Source organism: Myxocyprinus asiaticus, chromosome 39 (genome assembly GCF_019703515.2).
Source record: "Myxocyprinus asiaticus isolate MX2 ecotype Aquarium Trade chromosome 39, UBuf_Myxa_2, whole genome shotgun sequence".
Lineage (NCBI taxonomy): Eukaryota > Metazoa > Chordata > Actinopteri > Cypriniformes > Catostomidae > Myxocyprinus > Myxocyprinus asiaticus.
The window spans coordinates 24,991,954-25,016,977 of NC_059382.1; the positions used below are offsets into that span (position 1 = coordinate 24,991,954).

The 25,024-nt window shown below is 41.8% G+C and overlaps 2 protein-coding genes across 4 annotated transcripts; both read left to right on the forward strand.

Annotated features, from left to right (window-relative positions):
• Nucleotides 1–84: 84 nt before the first annotated feature.
• Nucleotides 85–5,034, forward strand: LOC127430313 (serine/arginine-rich splicing factor 1A-like). Of its 3 annotated transcripts, none has more exons than XM_051680039.1 (5): nucleotides 85–224; nucleotides 343–551; nucleotides 2,774–2,967; nucleotides 3,068–3,240; nucleotides 4,504–5,034. In XM_051680039.1, exons 2-5 carry the CDS (start codon nucleotides 358–360, stop codon nucleotides 4,570–4,572), a joined length of 630 nt encoding a protein of 209 aa, XP_051535999.1. In that variant the 5' UTR covers nucleotides 85–224; nucleotides 343–357; the 3' UTR covers nucleotides 4,573–5,034. The 3 variants fall into 3 exon arrangements, with proteins under 3 accessions (XP_051535999.1, XP_051535997.1, XP_051535998.1); XM_051680037.1 differs by lacking the exon at nucleotides 4,504–5,034 and adding an exon at nucleotides 3,584–4,025; XM_051680038.1 differs by lacking the exon at nucleotides 4,504–5,034 and adding an exon at nucleotides 3,584–4,025 and having other exon boundaries at nucleotides 130–224; nucleotides 346–551.
• A 2,162-nt stretch (nucleotides 5,035–7,196) lies between these two features.
• On the forward strand, nucleotides 7,197–11,151 carry LOC127430316 (dynein light chain 2, cytoplasmic). Its single transcript, XM_051680041.1, has 3 exons — nucleotides 7,197–7,371; nucleotides 9,765–9,901; nucleotides 10,021–11,151. The coding sequence occupies exons 2-3, from the start codon at nucleotides 9,770–9,772 to the stop codon at nucleotides 10,156–10,158; spliced, it is 270 nt and encodes an 89-aa protein (XP_051536001.1). The 5' UTR covers nucleotides 7,197–7,371; nucleotides 9,765–9,769; the 3' UTR covers nucleotides 10,159–11,151.
• Nucleotides 11,152–25,024: the final 13,873 nt, after the last annotated feature.

A 25,024-nucleotide genomic window follows, 5' to 3' on the forward strand; every position in this document is an offset into this window, starting at 1 on the left:
TACCTATCCATACACTACTTGTCCACCCACACAAACATCCTGATTGTTTTGGACGTCACTACATGACCTATTTCGCGTTTCGGACGTAGCTATTCTTTTACCCGCCAACCAGTCAATGTCCCCAGATCAATCCGCCGTGGGTAAATCCGCCTTCTGATGAGGAAGCGGCCCTCGCGACAGAGGAAACACGCTCCCGGTGTGCGCGTGCAACGCTTCGAACAATAGTAAAACTTTTTGTGTTTGTTTTTGTGTGGTGTTGCGTTCGATTGAACGTATTTCGAATGTTTAACAAATACCCGTTGAACACAGATACTGAAAATCGTCATTTATTTCTCTGATCAGCAGGAAGGTTAAGAGATGTCTGGTGGTGGTGTGATCCGCGGCCCTGCTGGAAGTAATGACTGCCGCATCTATGTTGGTAATCTGCCCCCCGATATCCGCACCAAAGATGTTGAAGATGTGTTTTACAAGTACGGAGCCATTCGAGACATAGATCTGAAAAACCGGCGAGGCGGACCTCCATTCGCCTTTGTTGAGTTTGAAGACCCCAGGTGTGTAAACTGAACCTTGAGCCTTAAGCAAGGAGAAGCTAGCTTGTTTGTTAGCGTGATTTGCTTCGTTCTTAACATATCAAAACGTAAAGAAACTGTTCTGTTTGACACTGTTTCCATGCTTTGTGTATTAATGCGCTTGCAACTAAAGAAGCTCATTTAGTTTACGTGCTTTTTGCTGACTAGCATGCTAATTAGCTTAGCCGTGCTCTCCATGTTTTCAGCTCAATTTGTGTATAATGACTTTGGTTACAAGAGCCACTAATATTTTGTAGACTTTCTAACTTTGAATTCTGCGTTTTAAGCTAAAGGCTTTAGTTAAATATGGTCTTTTGTTAGGCTTTATTTACGTAAGTTTGGAATGGAAATTAGCATTGTAACAAGACCAATGACTCTCAGCTTGTTTCAAATAGGCTACATTGAACTTGAACTGGAAATAAGTGCTCATTTTTTCTGTATGTGCATTGTGGTTTTCAGCTATTAAAATGAATAGTTCACCCAAACAAATAAATTCTCTCATTTATTCACCCTCATGCCATCCCAGATGTGTATGACTCTCTTTTCTCTGCAAAACACAAATTACGTTTTTTAGAACAAAATCTTAGCTGTGTAGTGAATGGTGACCAGAACTTTGAAGATACAAAAAGCATATAAAGTAATCCATACGACTCCAGTGGTTTAATCCATGTCTTCAGAAGTAATATGTCTGGTATTTTAAGTTCCTTTTTTACTATCAATTTCCACCTTTGACCAGACCCGACCAGTTGGTGGCTGAATGTGAAAGTCACTTATGGGGCTTTTCCACTGCACGGTACAGCTCGACTCCACTCTGCTCGCTTTTTGGGGGTTTTCCACTGTGGATAGTACCTGATACTTTTTTTAGTACCACCTTGGTCGAGGTTCCAAGCGAGCCGAGCCGATACTAAATGTGAAAACCCTGCAGATCACTGATTGGTCAGAGATAATAGTCACTGGATTTGCGACACGGGACATCAACCTGCTAGTTTTAAAGTTAGCAACAGTGACAGCAATATCATTTGTTCACACAACTTTCGAATTGTACAAAGAAATGGCTGTGCACAAAAACCACGCCATGGTCAGTAAACGAGTTGCAGACATTCCTCTCGTTAGCGACGCAAAATGAAAAGGTCTTTCAGGAAGTGTCTCAGCTGTTGGCCGCACACGGCTACCACCGGATCTACCAACAGTGAAGGGAAAAGTTAAAAAAAAACTTAGAACCATCAAGGACCACAACAGCCGGAGTGGTTCAAACAGAAGAAAGTGGAAGTGGTTCGACCAAATGGACGCTATCTGTGGTAATAGACTGGCGAGCAATGGGAGGGAGAGTGCCCTGGACTTGGCATTGTTGGAGTCCACGATGGAGGTTGGTACGTTTTGTTATGTTAACTCTATATTCTGCCTGAAAGCTTCACTTTATTTAGTTGACCAGCTACTGGAAAGCTTGCTTCTAAAACAACCAGGCCAATTTAACTGTTATACTTGTGTAAAATGACCATGCAACAACTGCTTTATGCAGCACAATGAGCTAGTAGCTAACAGCTAGCGGTCGTGCTATTGTTTATGGTCAGTAATGTTTGTGTCGCATTTAAGATGATGTCACGGCAGTAGAGGCGGCACAACTATGATGATCAGCCTATAATCACACCCACGTTGAGGCGGCACTTAACTGCAGTGGAAAAGCAAGCTCAGAAAAGTAAAGCGAGCAGAGTCGAGTCGAACCGTAACGTGCAGTGGAAAGTGCCATTACACACCAGAGTGTGTAGAGTAAAAAGGACTTCAGTAGTGATCTGTGTCTCACCCACGCATCATATCGCTTCAGAAGACATTGATTTAACCACTGGAGTCATATGGATTACTTTTATGATGCTTTAATGTCCTTTTTAGAGCTTCAAAGTTCTAGTCACCATTTACTTGCATTGTGAGGACCAACAGGGCTGAAATATTCTTCTAAATATCTTCATTTGTGTTCTGCAGAAGAAAGCAAGTCATACACATCAGGGATGGCATGAGGGTGAGTAAATGAGAGGGTGAACTATTCCTTTTACGAAATTTGGCCACATTGCTAGTTTGGGCAGATTAGTGGTTGTGGATTAGGATCTTGTGTGTACTAGTGACTCAATGCGACCCCTAGACACCAAGACTGGTCTTTCATTTGATGAATTGATGTTATTTACATGCTTTTCTTGCTCTGTTTCCTTCAGAGATGCTGAAGATGCTGTATATGCCCGGGATGGCTATGACTATGATGGCTATCGGCTTCGAGTGGAGTTTCCGAGGAGTGGACGGGGTATGGGGAGAGGAGGTTTTGGAGGTGGTGGTGGTGGCGGCGGCGGGGCTCCCAGGGGTAGATACGGACCCCCATCCAGGCGTTCTGAGTACAGAGTAATTGTTTCAGGTAAGGGGTGTCCTTTGATATGGTGATTTCTCTTGGCAGTGTTACCAATTAGATGCGTTCAAAACCCATTTAACATAATAAACTTGTTATTTTGTTGTAGGGCTTCCACCAAGCGGCAGCTGGCAGGATTTGAAGGATCACATGCGTGAAGCAGGTGATGTATGTTATGCTGACGTTTTCCGAGATGGAACTGGTGTGGTGGAGTTTGTCCGAAAAGAAGACATGACCTACGCCGTACGAAAACTGGATAACACAAAATTCCGGTCCCATGAGGTAGGTTTGAGATTTTAATCCGAACTTTTGGATATGCTTAGCATTGGAATATTCATTAAGGTAAGCGAATCTCTAATGGCATGCCAGGACATGGATTCACATTCTTTGTGGAGATAAATAATGCTAGATAATAATGCCCTCTCTTATGAAATGCCAAGGACTGGCCTTCCCTATACACATTAGTCCTAGTTTTGGACAAGAATAGGATTATGCCTAATATGTGGCCAGAAAGCCACAGTTTGCATTGAGGGAACTGTTATATCAGGAAATCTGGTAAGTATAATGGCAATGTTAGCTTCCTTGTATGTTCTACTTGCTCAGTGGAAAGTTCTTTCTCTGCCAGGGAGAAACTGCATACATCCGTGTGAAGGTGGACGGTCCCCGCAGTCCAAGCTATGGAAGATCAAGGTCAAGGAGTCGCAGTCGCAGCAGGAGTCGTAGTCGCAGCAACAATCGCAGCCGAAGCTTCTCGCCACGTCGCAGCCGAGGATCCCCACAATACTCTCCTCACCATAGCCGTAGTCGCTCTCGGTCCTGAAGCATTCCACTCCTCACCTATCTGGTGTAACTTTAGTGGAGCTGTTGACCCATTCGTTGTTTGTTTTTACAGTCTTAACACATCAACCCCATGTTTTAATTTTTTTCCCTTGTTTCATGAGACAGTTGTGGTTTTTTGATGTTGTCTTCCTGTCCTCTTTGGTCATTACTTTTTTTTTTTTTTTGGTGCCCATTCTTGGTTCTTTTTTTAACAGATTTTTAACTGACTGAATTTTGCTTTTTTTAATCCAAGTGGAAGTCTTTTTATAGACCAAACGATGTAATATGTAATTGCTCCCGATATTTTTGTTAATGTCATGTATGGAAGTTTCATAGGGTAATGGGTTCCACAATAACTGTGTTTTATGCCGTCTTCCTCTAGATATGACAACTGAATTGTAATAAAGGATTACTAAATCCATCCTATGTGTAAAAGGCTGAGTTTGAACGATAGAAAAAAATCTGAAATGCTTAACCAGAAAATTTCAACATTGGCATCTGTGGTGCATAGTGAAGTACTGGTCAAACATATTCTGGTTAGATTGCAACATTCAAAATGAACTTGTAAAATTCCTTTCAGTCATTGTGTTAGGCTTTGTGGGGTTATTTGTTTTGATAGTCTCTGTCTTGGCCTAAGTGCCGTATGCATGCATCAAAGAAGACCGGTTTGAGTGGATTTGATTCTAACTCTTTACCTCATTTGTTTTGATTTTGCTGGTATTTAAGGTTTGGATTGGAGGAGAGACTCAGTGGATGCCGGATCACTGGGATCAGTACATAATGAAGATAGGATAGGGAATGCTGGATACAAGGAACAAGATCATTTGCTCCAGGATCATAGGATTTAAGACCAGTTCAAAAGTGTCCCTCCCTGTCCCCTTTATTTGGAAAATGTACACAATTTGGCCCTTCAATTCTTTTTTTTTTTTTCTTTTTTTTTTAAACACATTGGAGGAACAGATGCTGGAGCAGTCTATTGGGATGGATTCAACAGGAACAGTATGGTAAACTGAGGGAAGTACATTAGGGATGGGGTTGTACTTAGGCATTTTTAGATTTCTACTGTCCAGTTACGGACTTTAATATCAGTAGCATTTGTTTTTGTTTTTAAGTGAACAGTTTTTTTTAATTTGCAGCAATAAAGGTTTCATTGGTACATAAATCAGTGTTTGGTGCATTCTTTTGCCTTTTCAGTAATGCTGAATTAATGTTATGAAATTGTTTGGATAAGCCGCTCCCAAGTTACGTTGCTTGGTAACTGTAAATGACCTACAGAATAATGAACTTGACTTATCTTCAATAAATGTAACGGTGTTCAACTTTGGGCACTTGTAAAGTCTTGCTAAAAAAACATTCACTCACTAATTTGTTTTTATTTGTCTGCTAACAATGTCCAGTGTTTGCACATGCCACAGGAGATTTGTTATTTTTGTCCTTTTTTTCTTTCTTTTTTAAAAATTTTTTGGGAGTTATACAAATTCTCGCATCATCTCAAATTCTATGATGGAAATGACATTTCTAACAATTTTGAAATAACGTCCAACTCCTTTGTCTTGCTAAGGCTGATGTCATAGCTACTATTTTACCCTAAATACCACAAGAAACACCTGCTATGACTTTCTCACCTTTTACACGTATCTTATGTTTGCATCCCTTTAACAATTTTCGCATAATTTGGCAAAATTACAGCTTGATTGGAAATGATGTCCAATACAAATATTCTGCTCCAATCTTTATTCAATATTGTAATGTTCATACAATATTGAAATGGCTTGTTTATCTCACTCTTTGATTAGATTATCATAGTTTACAACCACAAATCTTATTTTTTTATTTTTATTTTTTTAAACTAAGTTAATTTGAAATGGATATTTGTAGATAAAAGGTCTCCGCTAACGATACATGTGAGGGAATGGGCTTTTATAAAAATGCATTTCCCCCCAAAAAATGTAAATTACTACATAACTTGTGTAATGTAATTTGTGTCAACTTCATCAGACACAGTAAAAAGCATGCCATTTTAATTTGATCCATCCAACAAGAGAGTAAAGTCTTTATTTAATAATGGTTTAATAAAGGAGTTAAGTGATAAAATACATTCTATAAATGATTTTCTCTTTTCACAATATTCTGAAATGTCTGGCAGATTGTCAGAATATTGTCCTCAGGAGCCTTTTCTTTTTTTTTTTTTATTGAGTTAAAGCTGCCTCTATAACTTGAACTAAAATGCCAAAATTATTGCACCATTCTTATCAGAGATTATCACAATGGGATGACATGTTGAAGCTGTGACTGCAGAGACTTTAACATTGTTTCAACTGCCAAACAAAGTGTTTAAAAATGCAACACATTTTCCATAAAAAACTTGTGTCCTCATTTTAGGTCAATTCTGTCAGATTTTTTGTATAATCCTAAATAAATCAGACAATATTACCTTATTCATGCTAGCACCATCTTTGATTTTTAATGGGAATGACAAGGTTGTGAGGGATAGATGTACACTCTTCAATGGCATGACTGGTATAAAGCTCCTATATCACATCTGATTTTCCACAGCTCATGTTGTCTGGAGTTCTTTGTATATTGAATGTTCTTGGACAGACATTTTATCAATGTTTTCTCCGTGGAACGATCCAAAAACACTAAACTGCAGTACAGCCCATTGAAGAGACCAAGTCTATCCCTCACAGCCTCATTGTCATTCCCATTAAAATCAAAGATGGCGGACATGTGACGGTCAGCTGTAACTGAGTACCCCATTTATACTGCTCAAGGTGGATGCAAAAGTAGAACACATGGTCTGGTGAGTTTGATATATTTATGAGTGAGTTTGATATATTATATTTAATATTGTGACCTCTATACTTGGACATGTGCTTTCAAGTATAGAGCATGCAATAAAAACATTCTAATGAAATTATATATATATATATATATATATATATATATATATATATATATATATGTGTGTGTGTGTGTGTGTGATTTTACTTTTTTAATATTTTATGAATTTTTTTTTCAACAAAGACTTTTGTATGTATGACGTTTTGTCCATTATCTCAAGAATCAGTGTGCTATTTGATAAGAACCCTGATGTGAAACAGTTCAAAATGTACTGTTCTGACATTTTACAGCACTTTCTCATTGTAGTAGTTCATTGTGGATCGACCATGAAAGGTACATTACATTAATACATATAACCTTGCAATAAGTGGTGTACTCGATATATGTAGTGTTTTCACTGTGAAGGTCCACCGAGGCTAATTTAAGCTATTTCCCGTACTTCCTGGAAGTAGGCCTACTCGATCCTGCTGCCTACAACCAAACAAGCCCATTTTCCTGTGCGCTCCGGTTTAAGATGCATTGTGGGTTGAAATAAGATGCTGGTAGAGGGGCGCGGGGAGCGGCTGGTCTGCAGCCAATGGCGAGCGCTGTGTAGGACGGCATTGTGAAGAGCCAGAGATTTTAGCGGGCACCAGTCGGCGTTTGACTTGATCTTTATGTTCCTCTCATAACGTCAAAGGGACATCCGAAACGACGAAAGCTCCTACGCTGTTTGAATTGGTAATTTCTGTTGCCTGATATTGTTGACAGGTGAGTTCTACAGTTTGCGATTTTTTTTTTTTTAGCAATCTTCAAAATGATATTGCATGCATTTCGAGCTTATTGCTTTCCTTTTAGACATTTTAAATGATTTCTGGGGGAAGGTAACATGTTAATTAATTGCAAAATTATTTGATATGGTAGAAATACAAACAGTTGTTTTTTTTGCAAAGCACGTATTTGACTTTGAAATGAATATGTTACAACGGGAACGCCATTTATATCCGCGTGCACCTGGATTTCCACAGTTTCATTGATCCGCTGCTGGAGCATCAAATGCGCACGCTGTGAATGGAGCAGTGACGTAGCATTCTCCATGCTGACCTGCCAGTGACTTGATAAATAAATCCTGGCCTTAATTAATCAGTGAATCAGTCGACTTGCCACCCTATGATTGTGACATAACCTGCTCCATCCATAGTTGGCAGTCATCATCTGTGATGCATATGGTATGATGTGAGGATTTTCAAGTGCTGAAATTAGCTGTGCATGGGCTGTCAGTGTATCTATCTTTCCCTCAGTGTTACAGATATGTCAGTTAACTAACAGATTCCGAGTAATTTTATAATGGATGTCACTTAAAAAAAATGGCATGGCAATTTTTGAACACAACTGGACATTTCTTGGCCCAGTATTAAAGGGATAATTCACCCACAAATCACCCTTATGTTGCTCCAAACCTGTATGACTCAATTTTTCCTGTAAAACCCTTTAGGAGCTGTTTGGCAGAATGTTAGCCTCAGTTGGCATTAACTTCAAGTGCATATTTTTCCATACAATGAAAGTGAATGGTGACTGAGGCTGTTGGTCCCTATTGCTCTGCCTAACATCTACTTTTGTGCACCATGGGAGCAATTGTAACAACATTTTGGAGTGCAGTTAAAGGGATAGTTCACCTCATCATTTACTCACTCTCATGCCATACCAGATGTGTATGACTTTCTGTTTTCTGCAGAACAAAAAATATTTTTAGAAGAATATTTCAGCTCTTTAGGTTCTCACAGTGCAAGCGAATGGTGGCCAGATCTTTGAAGCTCCAAGAAGACTGTAAAGTCAGCATAAAAGTAATTTTTATGGCTCCAGTGGTTGAATCCATATCTTCTGAAGCAATATTAGGTGTGGGTGAGAAACCAGTCAATATTTAATTCCTATTTTTTACTTTAAATTCTCCTCCCTGCCCAGTAGGTCGTGATAATGCACAAAGAATACGAATTGCCAAAAACATAAAAAGTGAAAGTGGAGATTGATCGTAAAAAAGGACTTAAAATATTGATCTGTTTCTCATCCACACCTATCATATTTCTTCTGGATACATAGATTTAACCATTGGAGTTGTATGGATTACTTTTATGCTGCCTTTATGTGCTTTTTGGAGCTTCAAAGTTCTGGACACCATTCACTTGTATTGTATGGACCTACAGAGCTGAGATATTCTCCTAAAAATCTTTGTCATAACACATCTGGGATGGCATGAGGGTGAGTAAATGATGAGAGAATTACAATTTTTGGGTGAACTGTTCCTTTAAAGATTGCAAATGAAAGTACTGGACAGATATATCCATTAAAGACCTGCTTGGTTTAATGAAAGTATCTAGTTTCACTGAATTTCCTTAAATCAGATCCTCTCAGTTGATAGCATTCAGTCAGGAATTTACCTGGCATTGTGGGAGGAAAACCACACATGAAAGGGCCCACTGTTTAACACAACTGGACGAGCAGTGGAGCCATATGTCCCAAATGCATTCATCTTGGGTCTGCAAAACTTACATTCTGGGTTCAATACAAGTGAAGTTCAATCAACAGCATTTGTGGCATAATGTTGATCACCACAAAAATAAATGTTGACATCCCTCGTAGCAAAAATCGAGGTTACAGTGAGGCACTTACAATGGAAGTGAATGGGGCCAATTTTTGAAGGGTTAAGGCTGAAATGTGAAGCTTATAATTTTATAAAAGCACTTGAAGTAACTCTTCTGTTAAAATTTGTTTTATTTGAGCTGTAAAGTTGTTTAAAATGTCATTTTTATGGTCGTTTTAGAGTTTACTGCATTACATCATCATGGCAACAAAGTTGTAAAATTGGATATAACTTTACACCGAAAAGGTTGGTAAGCGATTATATCGCACTAAAATCATGTTAACTTGCATATAATTTACGTCTCTTGGCTGTACTATTGAAACAGTGAGTATTTTAATGTTTACGGATTTTCTCCATTCACTTCCACTGTAACCCAGAAATGGAGGGTCAAGTTGAAATAAATTTTTATGGTAATCAGCATTATGCCACAAATGCTGTCGATTAAGCTTAACTTGTACTAAACCTGGAATATTCCTTTTATCTGAGTTTACATCTCTCTACCCCCACCACCACCACCATTTTTCAGACACCATGACTGACAGAAAGGCTGTGATCAAGAATGCTGACATGTCTGAGGACATGCAGCAGGATGCAGTGGACTGTGCCACGCAGGCCATGGAGAAATACAACATCGAGAAGGACATTGCCGCATACATCAAAAAGGTGAATTGCACCGAGATGCGAGCTGCGCTGTCGTTCCATTCGGCCTGTTATTCATAACGTTTTGTCGAGCTAACATTTTGTACTGCTTTGTGCTAAAACCATGTTGTCTCGTGTTACAGGAGTTCGACAAGAAATACAATCCTACGTGGCACTGCATTGTGGGAAGGAACTTCGGCAGCTACGTGACTCATGAGACGAAACACTTCATCTACTTCTACTTGGGGCAGGTGGCCATTCTCCTGTTCAAGTCTGGCTGATTCAAGATCAGACTGTAGAATGTATTTCCAACGAAGACTGTGATGCACTGGTGGCTGATGTCGTATCTACCCACACACTATGAATATAAAAACAAGACCATACCATGACTAGGCTGGCTGTGCACAACTGCATGGATCATTCCCCATACTACTTGTGTACATGTTGCAGTTCAATTGCTTTTCATTAGAGGCCCCTTGTTAATTGGCAAAGTTGTGTTAATGGTTCTTGCAGGTTTTTCCTTGCACATATGTAGTATAATTAAAACGGAACAAAAAGTGTAATAAAAGCGAGAAAATCTATTGACCAGCACACATGTCTGCTGTAAATAGATATGTTTTTGGTGACCTAGTGCTGTAACAATTTGATTCCTATGCGCTGTATGTCATTTTGGGGTGTTGGGGCAGAGAGTACAAGCACACTTGGTTGTATAGAGGCTAGCCTGTAAATAATGTGTTCTTTTGCTTAACCTCTTGTCTCTTTTTCTTTTGTTTGATACTGGTGAGGTACTGCATTTGAAAAAAACCCATATTAATATTCCTGACTATTTGAAATGTCTACCTGAATACTCAATGGACTAGATGTATGTAATGGAGATGCACACTAAATATTAAAGTTTAAGAGCAAAGACTAACTCATTTTACAACAGATTGTAGTAGTTTGTTGTCAAGTCCCTTATGTCTGCAGAACAGTTTTCTGAATGTATTAATTAGATAAAGTTGCACAAATGTTTTGAGCGTCTTCCTGTCTTCTGTTCTGCTATTTAACTTCATATAAAAATTTCTTTGCATGTTATTTTTCTTCCATTTTTAAAGTTTTGTTCAGTGACTGTCTACACAAACATTTGTATAGTTTGCACATAGCACATGCCTTTGCTTTGGACTGTACACTTACGCTTCGTGGACTGTACCCACTCAGGTACCACCCATGACGAAACAAGGCCTGTCAATTCATTAAAATGTGTGATCAAAACAAAAGATTCTGCTTTGTCCTCTCTGTTTTACTCATATGCTTAGAAAAGGGAGACTAGGGGTGGCATTGCCCCTGCAGATTTTCCTTGTGCCCCCTCTGAAACTTCTGATGTGAAATGATAAAAGAGAACCTTGCACGGCAAAATTATCAAGGGTGGATCTTTGATAATCAACATTATGCCACATGCTTGAGATTGACATGTATTGAACATTCCTTTAACAGTGTTATGTTTGCAACTTCCCCTTTTTCTACCACAAGAGGGAGCTCTATCATCATGAAACGTCTCTATGGGGCCTGCTGTGATAATTCCTGTTATTAAAGAGCCATTTGTTGCTAATTTTTGCAAATCTAGCGTATGATTAAACTGCTGAAGCTGATACGGATTCATGTATAATGATGAAGGATGGGGTGTCAAATGATTATTTAACTGCTGTTCTATAAAACTAATGAGGGCACTGAAAGTTTAGCAGCCTACTTGTTCTAAGTTTTAATGATATCACAATGGCTATCTTTCAGACTGCTCTTAAAACAGATTTAGCTTAAAGAATTGTATATGCTTTTATTAGAATTATGTGGCATTTGTAATATTCAGTAGGATCATGTTTCACATGACAGACAGACAGATAGATAGATAGATAGAACAGACGGAATGAAGGACGGACGGACGGACAGATAACAGATAGATAGACAGACACATAACAGATAGATAGATAGATAGACAGACAGATAACAGATAGATAGATGGACGGACGGTTAGACAGACGAACAGACAGACAGATAGAACAGACGGACCGAAGGAAGGACAGACAGACAGAGAGATAGACGATAGATAGTTAGATAGAGGATAGACAGACGAACAGACAGACAGATAGAACAGACGAACCGAAGGAGGGACAGACAGACAGAGAGATAGACAGACGATAGATAGATAGTTAGATAGAGGATAGACAGACGAACAGACAGACATATAGATAGATAGACAGACAGATAGAACAGACGAACCGAAGGAAGGACAAACAGACAGAGAGACCGGCTGACAGACAGACAGAGAGATAGACAGACAGATAGACTGATAGATAGATAGATAGAAATGAAAGACTGATAGATAGATAGATAGATAGATAGATAGATAGATAGAAATGAAAGTCTGATAGATAGATAGATAGATAGATAGATAGAAAAGAAAGTCTGATAGATAGATAGATAGATAGATAGATAGATAGATAAATAGATAGATAGAGGATAGACAGACAGACAGACTGACAGACAGACAGAGAGATAGATAGACAGATAGACTGATAGATAGATAGAAAATAAAGACTGATAGATAGATATATAATTATTATATAGATAGATAGATAGATAGAAAAGAAAGTCTGATAGATAGATAGATAGATAGATGGATAGATAGACTGATAGATAGAAAATAAAGACTGATAGATAGATATATAGTTATTATATAGATAGATAGATAGATAGATAGATAGATAGAAAAGAAAGTCTGATAGATAGATAGATAGATAGATGGATAGATAGACTGATAGATAGAAAATAAAGACTGATAGATAGATATATAGTTATTATATAGATAGATAGATAGATAGATAGATAGATAGATAGATAGAAAAGAAAGTCTGATAGATAGATAGACAGATAGATAGATAGATGGATAGATAGACAGATAGATAGATAGCAAAAAAGAATACATTTTAAGTCTGTGGGACACAGGAAATTCTGATCAATTAGAAAAGATATAGCCCGAGTCAAACAGCCTGAAGGACTGATGGATGTAACATGAAGGCTTTAGGACAGCAAGCCAAAACCAGTTTATCTTTATCACTTTTATAGATTATATAAAAATCTAATTTATGATTATATGATCTACTGTATTTACATAACCTTTCTTTGGGATTCATGTTTGTAATATTCATATGTTGTTCTGATATATGCTGGTATTTTCACACTTGTGTCCTGAGCAGTTTTGGTGCAGTCTGGTCACGACACCATTAACCTGTAGAAGCTAATCAAGTGGACTGAGATACCAATCACGCCTCAGGAATTTAAGAGTCTTTTGGTTTCTTTTACAACCCATTATGTGTGATAAGATGTGCCGGAGCATAGCTCTTTGTTTTTCTCCTCATTCTGATTTTATGGCCGTTTTGCAAGTTTATTCCCAGCAGGGTAAGGTGCTTCGAGAGGGCAGGTCTGGTTTTTCAATCTTTGGTCCATGGTTGCCACATTTGCTGTAAGATTTTTTTGATACATAATTTTCAACGTGAATATCCATACTATGAAATGACAGATAAGTGAATATTGTTTCTGTAGTATTTTTTTAAAATTATTATTCCACTATAGGTGTGACAGTTCTACCTAACCGACAGTCAGAAAAGTCCCATCTTCTGATACTCAGTTATACAGACCACAAAAGAAGTGAAAATGTCTTCCTTGACATAACTCCCCATGGTCCTTATCACAATCACATCGTTTTCATAGTGATGTCAAGCAGGACCTGTGATATTTGTAGCCTGGAAAGGATAAGACAGACAGGATTTCCCCTGGAGAGTTAATGATTTCCTCACTTCTGTTCATTAATAGGGGCTGATTGTGCTGTTCTCAGCTGGGGCAGAAGAGAAAGTGAGAAAGATGACCAGACTCACAGAGAATGACAAAAGGAGTCAGAATGATTTATAGAGCCAGAAAAATAGCTCTTTTAGATCCTTTAGATCCATCATTTCTGAGCTCCATGGGATTTTCCATTTTAGATCAATTGTCATTGTTCTTCAAAGTTTGTCCTTGCACAGGGGACATTTAGATGATTAGGTTCTTAATGTCATGCCCAATCTACCTTTGTGCCCAAGAGCAGTTTTTTCAAATAGCTTTGCTCCAAATTGAGTGGCAGCCATGGGGCCTAACAAAGCAATGCAGGAAATGTCTGAGGCAGTCACGCTGAACAATTACACACCAGCCCTGTAAATGCCACCAACCTGATTCACTAAAACAAATAAGAGGAGATATTACACCCATAATGCAACTTATGTTTTTCAAATTGGCATTTTGTCCTGTTTTTGGATCTTCAATTATGTTGATTTTATTTATTTATTTATTTTTTGTAGAGCTAACCATACCATTTATAAAAGTATCTGTATTTCATCATATGTTTTTGTATTATTATTATTTTGGGATCTTGTACTTTTACTTTACTACATTCCTGATTTCATGAAAATCCAATTACTATGGCTTCATTGATGCAAAATGATATTATGTGGTTCTTTACATACAGTATATCAAGGCAGTTGAATATAATGTCCACTGTGTGGCGCTAAAAGCGAGTTAAAAGTTGTACAAAACAGATCGAGATTTAAATAAAGAAAACAGACCTCCCTACCCTAAACCTTCAACCTAAACCTAACCGATAGTGCCATAAAAAGCAAATGTGAAAAGGAAAAAGCAAAGGCTGAAGCAACTGTCATTTTGTGGTGCTTCTATGACACTTTTGGCTCTCATGTGTTGACTTGTGTGCTCTCCTGGTCTTGTACCCCAGACCTTTGCAGCACAAATGCAATGCTCTATCAGTTAAGCTAATGCACAACTTGAGTGCATTTGAATGTAAATGTAGTTGGTTATGTATTGCAAAGTTAAAATGTATAGATTTACAAGCCATACACAATAATAAAAACATTTTGATGTAAAAAAAAATATAAAAATAGCATTGTGTGAGGAACAGGGTGATAAGTAAGTGTTTATGAAGTGATAATATGCCGTTTTACTCATGATTTGTGTGAAAGAGAATAAAAGTAATCCATGTTGTAGCTCCTCTAGTGTTCATTTCACCAGGAAACTGCTGAGACACGTACAACAAGGTATAGGTGCTTCTGTGAGACCAGGTTACATATTACTCAAACTTACTTTTGAAAAAACATATACTGGTCCTTGTTATTCTGAAATGAACAAATTAATAACATAAAAAATATTGGGGGCCAATTAGTTTTGGTGGTAAAACACTCTCATATGAAGTGCGGGAGAATCTTTCAAGCAGAAAGAGGGCATTGAAAAAGAACTACAGAACGAGACTTGTGAGGTTGTGTTGGCCAACAGCAATACTATAGGAAACAAGGTAAATGTGATCCACACAGTCTTTTATGAGGCCGGTAGGGTCTTGATAGAAAGTTGTTCTCCTTATGACCTTTACACTGCTCTACATGAACAGACAAAGAAAGAAAACTTACTTCCTGGAATAGATAGTTACGGTACATTGTCCTGATACCATTACTTGAAAATAGTTGCCTTTGATAACTTCAGTCATGGTATTCATTCATCTGTTGTCATCAGGCTTGAAGTTCTTTCAGTCAGAACAAATGCAAACACAAATATTACTCTATAAATATTCATTTTCTCCTGCTTAACATTGGTTAGAGCCAATGACTTGCTACAAATGTGCTTGTCGTTCAATTCCAACTCTTTCATCATCTCTCCTTCCCTCTCTCCCCAGCACCACCCATTCATCCAGCTCTTTATGGTTCCACATCTTGTAATCCTGCCCCTTTATTGCCTTCTCTGTGAGCGGCTGACAAGGATAAGGCAATTAGCTTATCACCGACACATGATTTATAGAATATACAAATGACACAGTCCTTGCGAAACTGCACGGCTCCTCTTTGATTTTGGCAAAAATTTGCTCTCCACAACTCCGTTTCAAGACGTACCAAAGTCCCATTGTCAAACCTGCTGAAAAGACCTGGTTAACCAGCATATAATTCTCAAGCTGGTTTAGCTGGTGGACCAGCCTTGCCATGTTGCTCACTACAACTTAGCTTGTGAAGCTAGTCGAACAGTATGGGTTTTCTGCTGGTTAACCACAGAAGTGTTGCTGGTTAAACTAGTCAAAAAGCCAACCTTGTCTCATAGAAATATGTTACTATAACTATATTTTTGCTAAATAATTGTGTGTGGCTCATACTGATTGGGGCAGTTTCATAGTGAAATGAACACTAGAGGCGCTACAACAACATTGACTTTTATTTCCTTTCATGCAAATCAAGTAAAACAGTAGATTATCGTTTTTTTTAATACTTGTTCTTCAAACAATGCTATCTTATGACATCAAAACACTTTACTATAGTGCATGACTTGTAAAGCGATACATTTTTATGTTCCGATTAAAATGTATTTGTGGCATGGGGGGGCGTGGTCATGTGTCGGTCTGTGGGAGAGGGAGAGGGAGAGCGGTAAGGCTTGTCACCTGGGTTGTGAGTACTCTAACACCTGTCTATAATTATAGTGATGGTGGAGTTGGCCTGGTTTTAAAAATGTATTGAGGGTAATGTGTGTGCATGGGTCCTGTAAAGTGGTGTTGTGGTGTGTGACATGTGAGATGGAGAGGCAGTGCCAGGGCCACTGACGTCTGCTCCGCGCCATGATGATGCAGATGAGGGAATTCCCATACTCAGGGGCTTCCCTGAGGGGGATTTCCCTCTGGAGCAGTTGCATGATGAGTCCCTCAAGCACGCCTTTGACCAAGTGAATGTAATTGATGGTCAGCAGCTCCAGCCTAATGTTGCGCTTACATATCCATACTTTTCTGTTAAAGAGCGGCTGTATTGAGAGACGCAGGACACTCAGACCAAAGAGAATACAATTCAGCTATTAGAACCAAAGAGCCGTTGGGAAACACTCTTCCAGGTGGCTCACTATAACCCAATGGCTGGTCACTTAGGTCATGGAAAGACTTTGAACCCTGTAATGGCCCGTTTCTTCATGGCGATGTACGCAAATGGTATGCGGCGTGCCGTGAATGTCAGTTAGTGAATCCACCGGCCACCCCAAAAGTGCCATTGCACCCTCTGCTGTTGATCGAGGTCCTTTTCGAGAGAATTTGCATGGACCTCGTCGGGCCATTAGAGCGGACTGCACACGGGCATCGCTTTGTATTAGTTCTGGTGGACTATGCATCGCGATATCCGGAAGCAGTGCCTCTACGCAACATCTCAGCACATAGTGTTGCGGAGGCACTCTTCAAAATTATCTCCCGAGTGTGGATTCCAAAGGAAATCCTCACTGACCATGGCACAACATTCATGTCACGTACACTACGTGAAGTGTATGAATTATTAGGCATTAAATTGATTCGCACCAGCGTTTATCACCCACAAACCAACGGGTTGGCTGAATGATTTAATAAGACCTTGAAAAACATAATACGTAAGTTTGTACACGAAGACACTAAAAATTGGGATAAATGGCTCAAACCCCTGTTGTTTGCAGTACGAGAGGTCCTGCAAGCCTCCACAGGGTTTTCCCCATTTGAGCTACTGTATGGGCGTCAGCCGCGTGGCATGATTGATGTCATACGGGAAGCTTGGGAGGAAGGACCTTCGAATAGCAAAAACCAAATTCAATACGTGCTTAACCTTAGAGCAAAACTCCACACTTTGAGGCAGGTAACACAGGAGAATTTGCTCCAAGTGCAAGAACGTCAACGGCGACTCTATAACAGGGCACTCGACTACGCAAATTTGCACAGGGAGATAAAGTGCTTGTATTGCTGCTTACTTCAAGCTCCAAATTACTCGCCAAGTGGCAAGGACCCTTTGAGGTCACACAACGAGTTGGATATCTTGATTATGAGGTTAGACGAACGGATAGGGGAGGGGCACGTCAAATCTACCACCTCAACCTCCTCAAACCATGGAGGGAGGCAGTGCCTGTAGCCTTGGCTATGGTAGTTCCGGAGAGGGCTGAGCTTGGGCCGGAGGTGACTCCCAAACCAAATTCATTCACCCCGGTCCCTTGTGGAGACCACCTCTCACTGTCACAGCTTACAGACATTGCCCGGTTGCAAGCGGAATTCGTGGACGTGTTTTCACCCCTTCCCGGTTGCACAAACCTTATAGAGCACCATATTGAGACCACCCCGGGGGTGGTGGTTTGTAGCCGCCCCTATCCTCTTCCTGAATACAAGAAAAAGATATTTCAGGAAGAATTAGAGGCAATGCTTGAAATGGGAGTAATACAAGAGTTGCACAGCGATTGGGCCAGCCCAGTAGTTCTAGTACCGAAGAGCAATGGCTCAGTCCGGTTCTGTGTTGACTACCATAAAGTGAACACGGTGTCCAAATTTGACACTTATCCAATGCCACGAATTGACGAGTTACTCGATCGGTTGGGCGCGGCTCAATTTTAATCTACGCTGGACTTAACAAAGAGTTATTGGCAGATCCCTTTTACTCCAATATCCTAAGAAAAAATGGCTTTTTCCACACCGTTCGGATTACACCAATTCGTGATGCTTCCGTTCGGTTTGTTTGGAGCCCCGGCCACGTTTCAGCACCTCATGGACAGGTTCCTCAGACCACATATGGCATATGCCGCCGCATATCTAGACAATATCATAATTTATAGTAAATACTGGTGGCAGCATATGCAACATATGAGGGCTGTCCTGAGAGTGGCCAACCTGAAGAAGTGTGCAATTGCTGGGGGGGGGGGTTGTAAGTTAGGTATCTGGGGTTCCATTTGGGTCAAGGGCAGGTGCGTCCACAGATTAACAAAACCACAGCGATCATGGCCTGCCCGATGCCCAAGACCAAAAAGGAGGTAAGGCAGTTTTTAGGGTTGGCTGGCTACTACCGGAGGTTTGTGCCTAGTTACTCTGATGTTACCAGCCCGCTGACTGACCTACAAAAAAGGTGGCCCCCGATCCGGTCCAGTGGACAGAGTCATGCCAACAGGCTTTCCTGATGGTAAAGTCCGCACTTTGTGGGGGGCCGCTTTTACATGCTCCTGACTTCTCTCCCCCCTTTATTTTGCAGACTGATGCATCTGACAGGGGGCTGGGGCAGTGCTCTTGCAGAGGGTGGGAGGGGAGGAACGGCCAGTGCTGTTTATTAGTCACATGCTCTCTTTCAGGGAGACAAAGTACAGTACCATTAAGAAGGAGTGTCTTGCAATTAAGTGGGCTGTTCTTACCCTCGGCTACTACCTGCTGGGGTATGAAGGATACTATAGCGTGGATCACCTGTTGGTATCTGGCTCTTCAGCCCTTTAAATTCGAGGTGGTCCACAGACCGGGGGCACAGATGTTTGTGGCTGACTTTCTCTCCAGAAATGGGGGGGAGTGGGCAGGCCAGATGTTGCCCAGGCCTGAGTCGGCGGTGGGGGTATGTGGCATGGGGGGGCATGGTCATGTGTCAGTCTGCGGAAGAGGGAGAGCGGTAAGGCCCATCACCTGAGTTGTGAGTACTCTGACACCTGTCTCTAATTATAGTGATGGTGGAGTGAGACCTGCAAAGGCATGCCAGAGCGTCAGTGTGGGAGAGAGAGTGACCGAAAGCACGACAGCAATGATCTGAGAGTGTTCATTAGTTGGGAGTGCTTTCATTACAATTGAGCTTCATATTTATGTTACCGACAGCCACCGTCGATTGAGTGTCTGCAAAAGAGCACTGAATTAAAAAGACTGACCTTGAACCTGTTCCGTTGTCTCCTGACTCCACCTTTGCCCACGAACTCAGAACATATCACAGTATTAAATTGCGCAATTGCTCAACTGAAAGCGTGTTGCACTTGTGATGCAAAGGACTGCAGTACTAGTTCTGGCAAACTTGCTGCAAACAACCCTTCATTGTCACCAAAGCTTTGCAGCAGGTTCAACTCTACCGGTGAAGAGCTGCAAACTTGTGGCAAACATTTGCAGTGAATCTCAAGTTCACTTGTATGTGGAAATAATGAGTGGCAAATTTGCGTGAAGTTTGTCAGAATTTCAGATTTTTTTGTAAGGGTATTTTTGAAGAATTTTTGCCAAGATCAGACCTTTTGTTGGGCCAGTCACATCAAGCTATGTCAAAACACGTCATCATTTGGCGAATAAACTGTTTCCATGACCTTAGTGCGCATTTTACCCTAGAAAATCCACCTGTCACGTTTGAAGGAAGTCACGAGAGCAGGACCCAGATGCAGCTTAACTTTAATGAAAAATAAATAATGTACAAAACAGGGTAAACACTGGAGCAAGGCAAGACTCGGAACTAGGAAACAAAACAAACAAGATAGCAACCGGTACAGGAACTGGAGAAAACACACAACAACTGACCAAGGTAAAAAAGACATCAGGGCATTATATACACAAGGATACACGAGGTAATGGAAAACAGGTGAGAACAATTGGGAACAGCTGGCAGTGATGAGGGCAGTGAATTATGGGAAATGTAGTCCGGGGAAAACAGAAGACAGAGGCTAAACACAAGGCAAAACAACAGTGAATCATGACAGAACTAATCTAATGGGTGGCTCCTGACGCCCAAGGAAGGCTGGTAAGGGAGGCAGGGCAAAGATGGAGCCGGAGACCAAAGAGGCCAGAGCAGATCAGGCAGACAGCCAGGAGACCGAGGAGACCAGAGCAGATCAGGAGGATGGTCAGGAGACCAAGGAAACCAGAGCAGATCAGGCGGATGGCCAGGAGACCCAGGAGACCAGAGCAGATCAGCCAGATGGCCAGGAGACCCAGAAGACCACAGCAGATCAGGCAGACGGCCAGGAGACCAAGGAGACCAGAGCGGATCAGGCGGATGGCCAGGGGACCCAGGAGACCAGAGCAGATCAGGTGGATGGCCAGGAGACCAAGGAGACCAGAGCAGATCAGGTGGATGGCCAGGGGACCCAGGAGACCAGAGCAGATCAGGCAGGCAGCCAGGAGACCCAGGAGACCAGAGCAGATCAGGCGGACGGCCAGGAGACCAAGAAGTCCAGAGCAGATCAGGCGGATGGCCAGGAGGCCCAGGAGACCAGAGCAGATCAGGCGGATGGCCAGGAGACCCAGGAGACCAGAGCAGATCAGGCGGATGGCCAGGAAACCCAGGAGACCATAGCAGATCAGGTGGACGGCCAGGAGGCCTGGGAGGCGGCCGCGAACTAGGGACTAGTTCAAGAGGCCTGGGAGTTGGCCGCAGACTTGGGACTGGAGCCGTGGAAGACTCTGAGGGTGGAGCCGTGGAAGGCTCGAGGGGCAGAAGCATGGAAGGCGGAGCCGTGTGAGGCTCGAGGGGAGAAGCCGTGGAAGGCGGAGCCATGGGAGGCTCGAGGGGCGAAGCCGTGGAAGGCGGAGCCGTGAGAGGCTTGAGGGGTGAAGCCGTGGAAGCGGAGCCGTAGGAGGCTCGTGGGGTGAAGCCGTGGAAGGCGGAGCCATGGGAGGCTCGAGGGGCGAAGCTGTGGAAGGCGGAGCCATGGGAGGCTCGAGGGGCGAAGCCGTGGAAGGTAGAGCCATGGGAGGCTCAAGAGGCAAAGCCGTGGAAGGCTCGAGGCTAAGAGTCGTGGAGGACTGGGAACCGACATCCATGGTCGTGAGCATGGGCAGAGACTCGGGAACGACCTCTGTGGTTGTGAACACTGGCAGAGACTCGGGAACGACCTCTGTGGTCGTGAACATGGGCAGAGACTTGGGAATGACCTCTGTGGTCGTGTACACTGGCAGAGACTCTGGAATGACCTCTGTGGTTGTGAGCCTGGGTAGAGACTTGAAAACGACCTCTGTGGTCGTGAACACTGGCAGAGACTCGGGAACAACCTCCGTGGTCGTGAACATGGGCAGAGACTTGATAGCAGAAGCCCTTCTTCTCCTCCGCTTCCGGGAGGCCGTGTACACTGACTCCGGGAAGGACGAGGCTGGCAACGCTGGCTCTGGGACGGACGAGGCTGGCAACGCTGGCTCTGGGATGGACGAGGCTGGCAACGCTGGCTCTGGGATGGACGAAGCTGGCAACGCTGGCCCTGGGACAGATGAGGCCGGCAACGCTGGTCCTGGGATGGACGAGGCTGGAAACGCTGGCCCTGGGACGGACGAAGCTGGCAATGCTGGACCTGGGACAGATGAGGCTGGCAACACTGGCGTTGGCTGGGTGGCCGGGGCAGGCGTGGAGCAAGGAGTCGTGGAAGGCGTGGAGCAAGGAGCCACGAGAAGCTTGGCTATGACATGGAGCAGACTCAGGCTTAGCTGTGACATAGCGTAAAGCAGAATCAGGTGTGGCTGTTACATGGCTTGGAGCAGACTCAGGCGTGGCTGTTACATGGCTTGGAGCAGACTCAGGCGTGGCTGTGACGTGGGGTGGAGCAGACTCAGGCGTGGCTGTGACACGGCGTGGAGCAGACTCAGGCGTGGCTGTGACACGGCGTGGAGCAGACTCAGGCGTGGCTGTGACACGGGGTGGAGCAGACTCAGGCGTGGCTGTGACACGGCGTGGAGCAGACACAGGCGTGGCTGTGACACGGCGTGGAGCAGATTCAGGCGTGGCTGTGACACGGCGTGGAGCAGACTCAGGCCTGGCTGTGACACGGCGTGGAGCAGACTCAGGCGTGGCTGTGACATGGCGTGGAGCAGACTCAGGCGTGGCTGTGACATGGCGTGGAGCAGATTCCGGTGTGGCTGTGACATGGCGTGGAGCAGACTCAGGCGTGGAAGGCTTGGAAGCCGGGATCAGAGTAGGGAGAGGAGGATCCTCTGAAGCAAGAGTTTCTAAAGTCAACTTCACGTATTCCTCCCAAATGTAGTCTCCTGACTCTGGCAATTCCCTCCATCGTTGAGCTGTGAGTCCGATCCGATAAATGGATTTCAGGTGGGAATCAGCATATCCTGTGTAGATGGCAACAGTGCAGAAAAGATTGGAGTATTCCTTTATGGGTAAATCCACCTGGCTCAATTTAATAAAATAAGCTGCTAGATCCATTTTGTATGGTCAGTTGTTCTGTCACGTTTGAAGGAATTCACGAGAGCGGGATCCAGATGCAGCTTAATTTTAATGGAAAATAAATAATATACAAAAAAGGGTAAACACTGGAACAAGGCAAGACTTGGAACTAGGAAACAAAACAAACAAGATAGCAACTGGTACAGGAACTGGAGAAAACACACAACAACTGACCAAGGTAAAACAGACATCAGGGCATTATATACACAAGGATACACGAGGTAATGGAAAATAGGTGAGAACAATTGGGAACAGCTGGCAGTGATGAGGGCAGTGAATTATTGGAAATGTAGTCTGGGGAAAACAGAAGACAGAGGCTAAACACAAGGCAAAACAACAGTGAATCATGACACCACCTCTGCCTAGCGTATTAAATGTAAATTAATTTAAATGAGTTTATTTGCAAATCAGGCATTTCCATTTAGGATTTCTTATGCACAGTTTCAAAATGTGCATAAAAATAGTTGGATGGAAACCCAGCTAATACCACAAAATGGCATGGTTGTTCAGGAATTGCATTTTTTCATCATACATTTGCTTTTAATGACACTATCTGTTAGGTTTAGGTTTGAGGTTTAGGGTTGGAACTAGGGTTGGGTGTTTTACCGGTACTAACGAAGTACCGCGATACCAAAAAAATTACAACTATACGATATCATCTTGTTGCTAATTTCGGTACCACATTACAATATGCTGTCATGTATAAACGGCTGTTAACACTTAAATGAACTCCTCCGGTGCAGCTCGGAGATTTCAGCTCGAGAGTCGTGATGGGATTATCTCAGCATTAATGGAAAGCCAATATAACTACCCGAAAAAACTCAAAGGTCATCAAAATAAAAGTCCAACTAACATGAAAGCTTTATTCAAATGGATACGTGAAATTGAAGACAGAAAAATATAACTACTGTATAAAAATGTAATATTCAAAAAGTAGCAATAATACTCATAATAACAGTTATGTAATATTAAATGGATGTATTATTATTATTGTTATTATTGTAATTATTATTATTATTTGTAAGCAATAACACAAACGCAAGTAGCCTTGTGTCACAGGTAATCAGATTTTTTTCATTAATGATTTCATTAATATTGTGAAGCTCTGTTTTGCAGCATTTTATTTTATAAAAAAAAAAATGTTTTTGTAAAGAAAATGATATTTTTATTTGATTAAAACTGTATGTATCAATTTGATTAAACACCGTTTGATTATAACATTTAATTAAAACATTTAACATGGAATCCAGAAAAATTCAAACAGAAAACACATAATTTGTATCTGTGAGACTTAAAATGGCAGTTCTTTAAATCAAGTCATGTTCTGTGTAATTTAATAAAAAATCTGAGGCTTTTTATTTGTTGATAAGAGTATCAATTTACTATCGATACCGAGGTACCAGGGCTGGTATTGTACCAAAGCCAAAATTTTGGTATCGGAGCAACCCTAGTTGGAACACCAGTACACTAGCATCCGGTGTTGTGGACCAGCATTCAAAACACTTCAGTAGGGTGATTCAGGGAGAGAGTGGGCTTGTTTTAGCCAGTGCCTGGGCAAATACATTGCATCGCTACTGTGCATCAGTGCCTAACTTTTAATGCCATTTAGAAAGCCTTGGGAGGTCTTAATAACCCCTTATGAAAATGACTGAGGCCATGTCTCTGAGTTTCCCACTCCCTGTGTTTGTGTGACAGAGTGAGAGGTCAGATTGGTGCCAAGCTTGATCCCTCCTGCCTTATCTCAGGTAATATCCCATCTCTCAAGGCATGTGATGTTGAGCAATGGGGTTGTAAAGCGGTGCAATGCTTTATAAGTGTTGCTTAGAAACTCGGGCTTCGCTGCATGCTCAACGACCGATCTGCCGAAGGGCCTTCTTCTTTCTGTGCCGAGACATTGCTAAGTCATTTGCTCATGTTTAATCTGCATCAGTGTGGATACGGCTGAATTGGTTAAGATTTAATCACAAAAAACACTGGTCTGGTGATTTTGAGAAATTAGAAAAAAATGACCTCTTAATAGTTCTGCTCAACTGTCCTGCAAAGTATTTTAGTCTTTTCGGATGTTCAGACTCACTGCTATAATGTTAGGAGCTGCGTCTGAATTCACATACTGTCAGAGTATGTACTGCATTTGATGAATAATGTACTTTTCAGCCGTTAA

Coding starts and splice junctions, on each gene's coding strand:
- LOC127430316 (XM_051680041.1), top strand. CDS start 9,770: ATGACTGACAGAAAGGCTGTGATCAAGAATGCTGACATGTCTGAGGAC. Junction 9,902..10,020: donor TTGCCGCATACATCAAAAAG/GTGAATTGCACC, acceptor CTCGTGTTACAG/GAGTTCGACAAGAAATACAA.
- LOC127430313 (XM_051680037.1), top strand. CDS start 358: ATGTCTGGTGGTGGTGTGATCCGCGGCCCTGCTGGAAGTAATGACTGC. Junction 2,968..3,067: donor GTACAGAGTAATTGTTTCAG/GTAAGGGGTGTC, acceptor ATTTTGTTGTAG/GGCTTCCACCAAGCGGCAGC. Junction 3,241..3,583: donor CAAAATTCCGGTCCCATGAG/GTAGGTTTGAGA, acceptor TTTCTCTGCCAG/GGAGAAACTGCATACATCCG.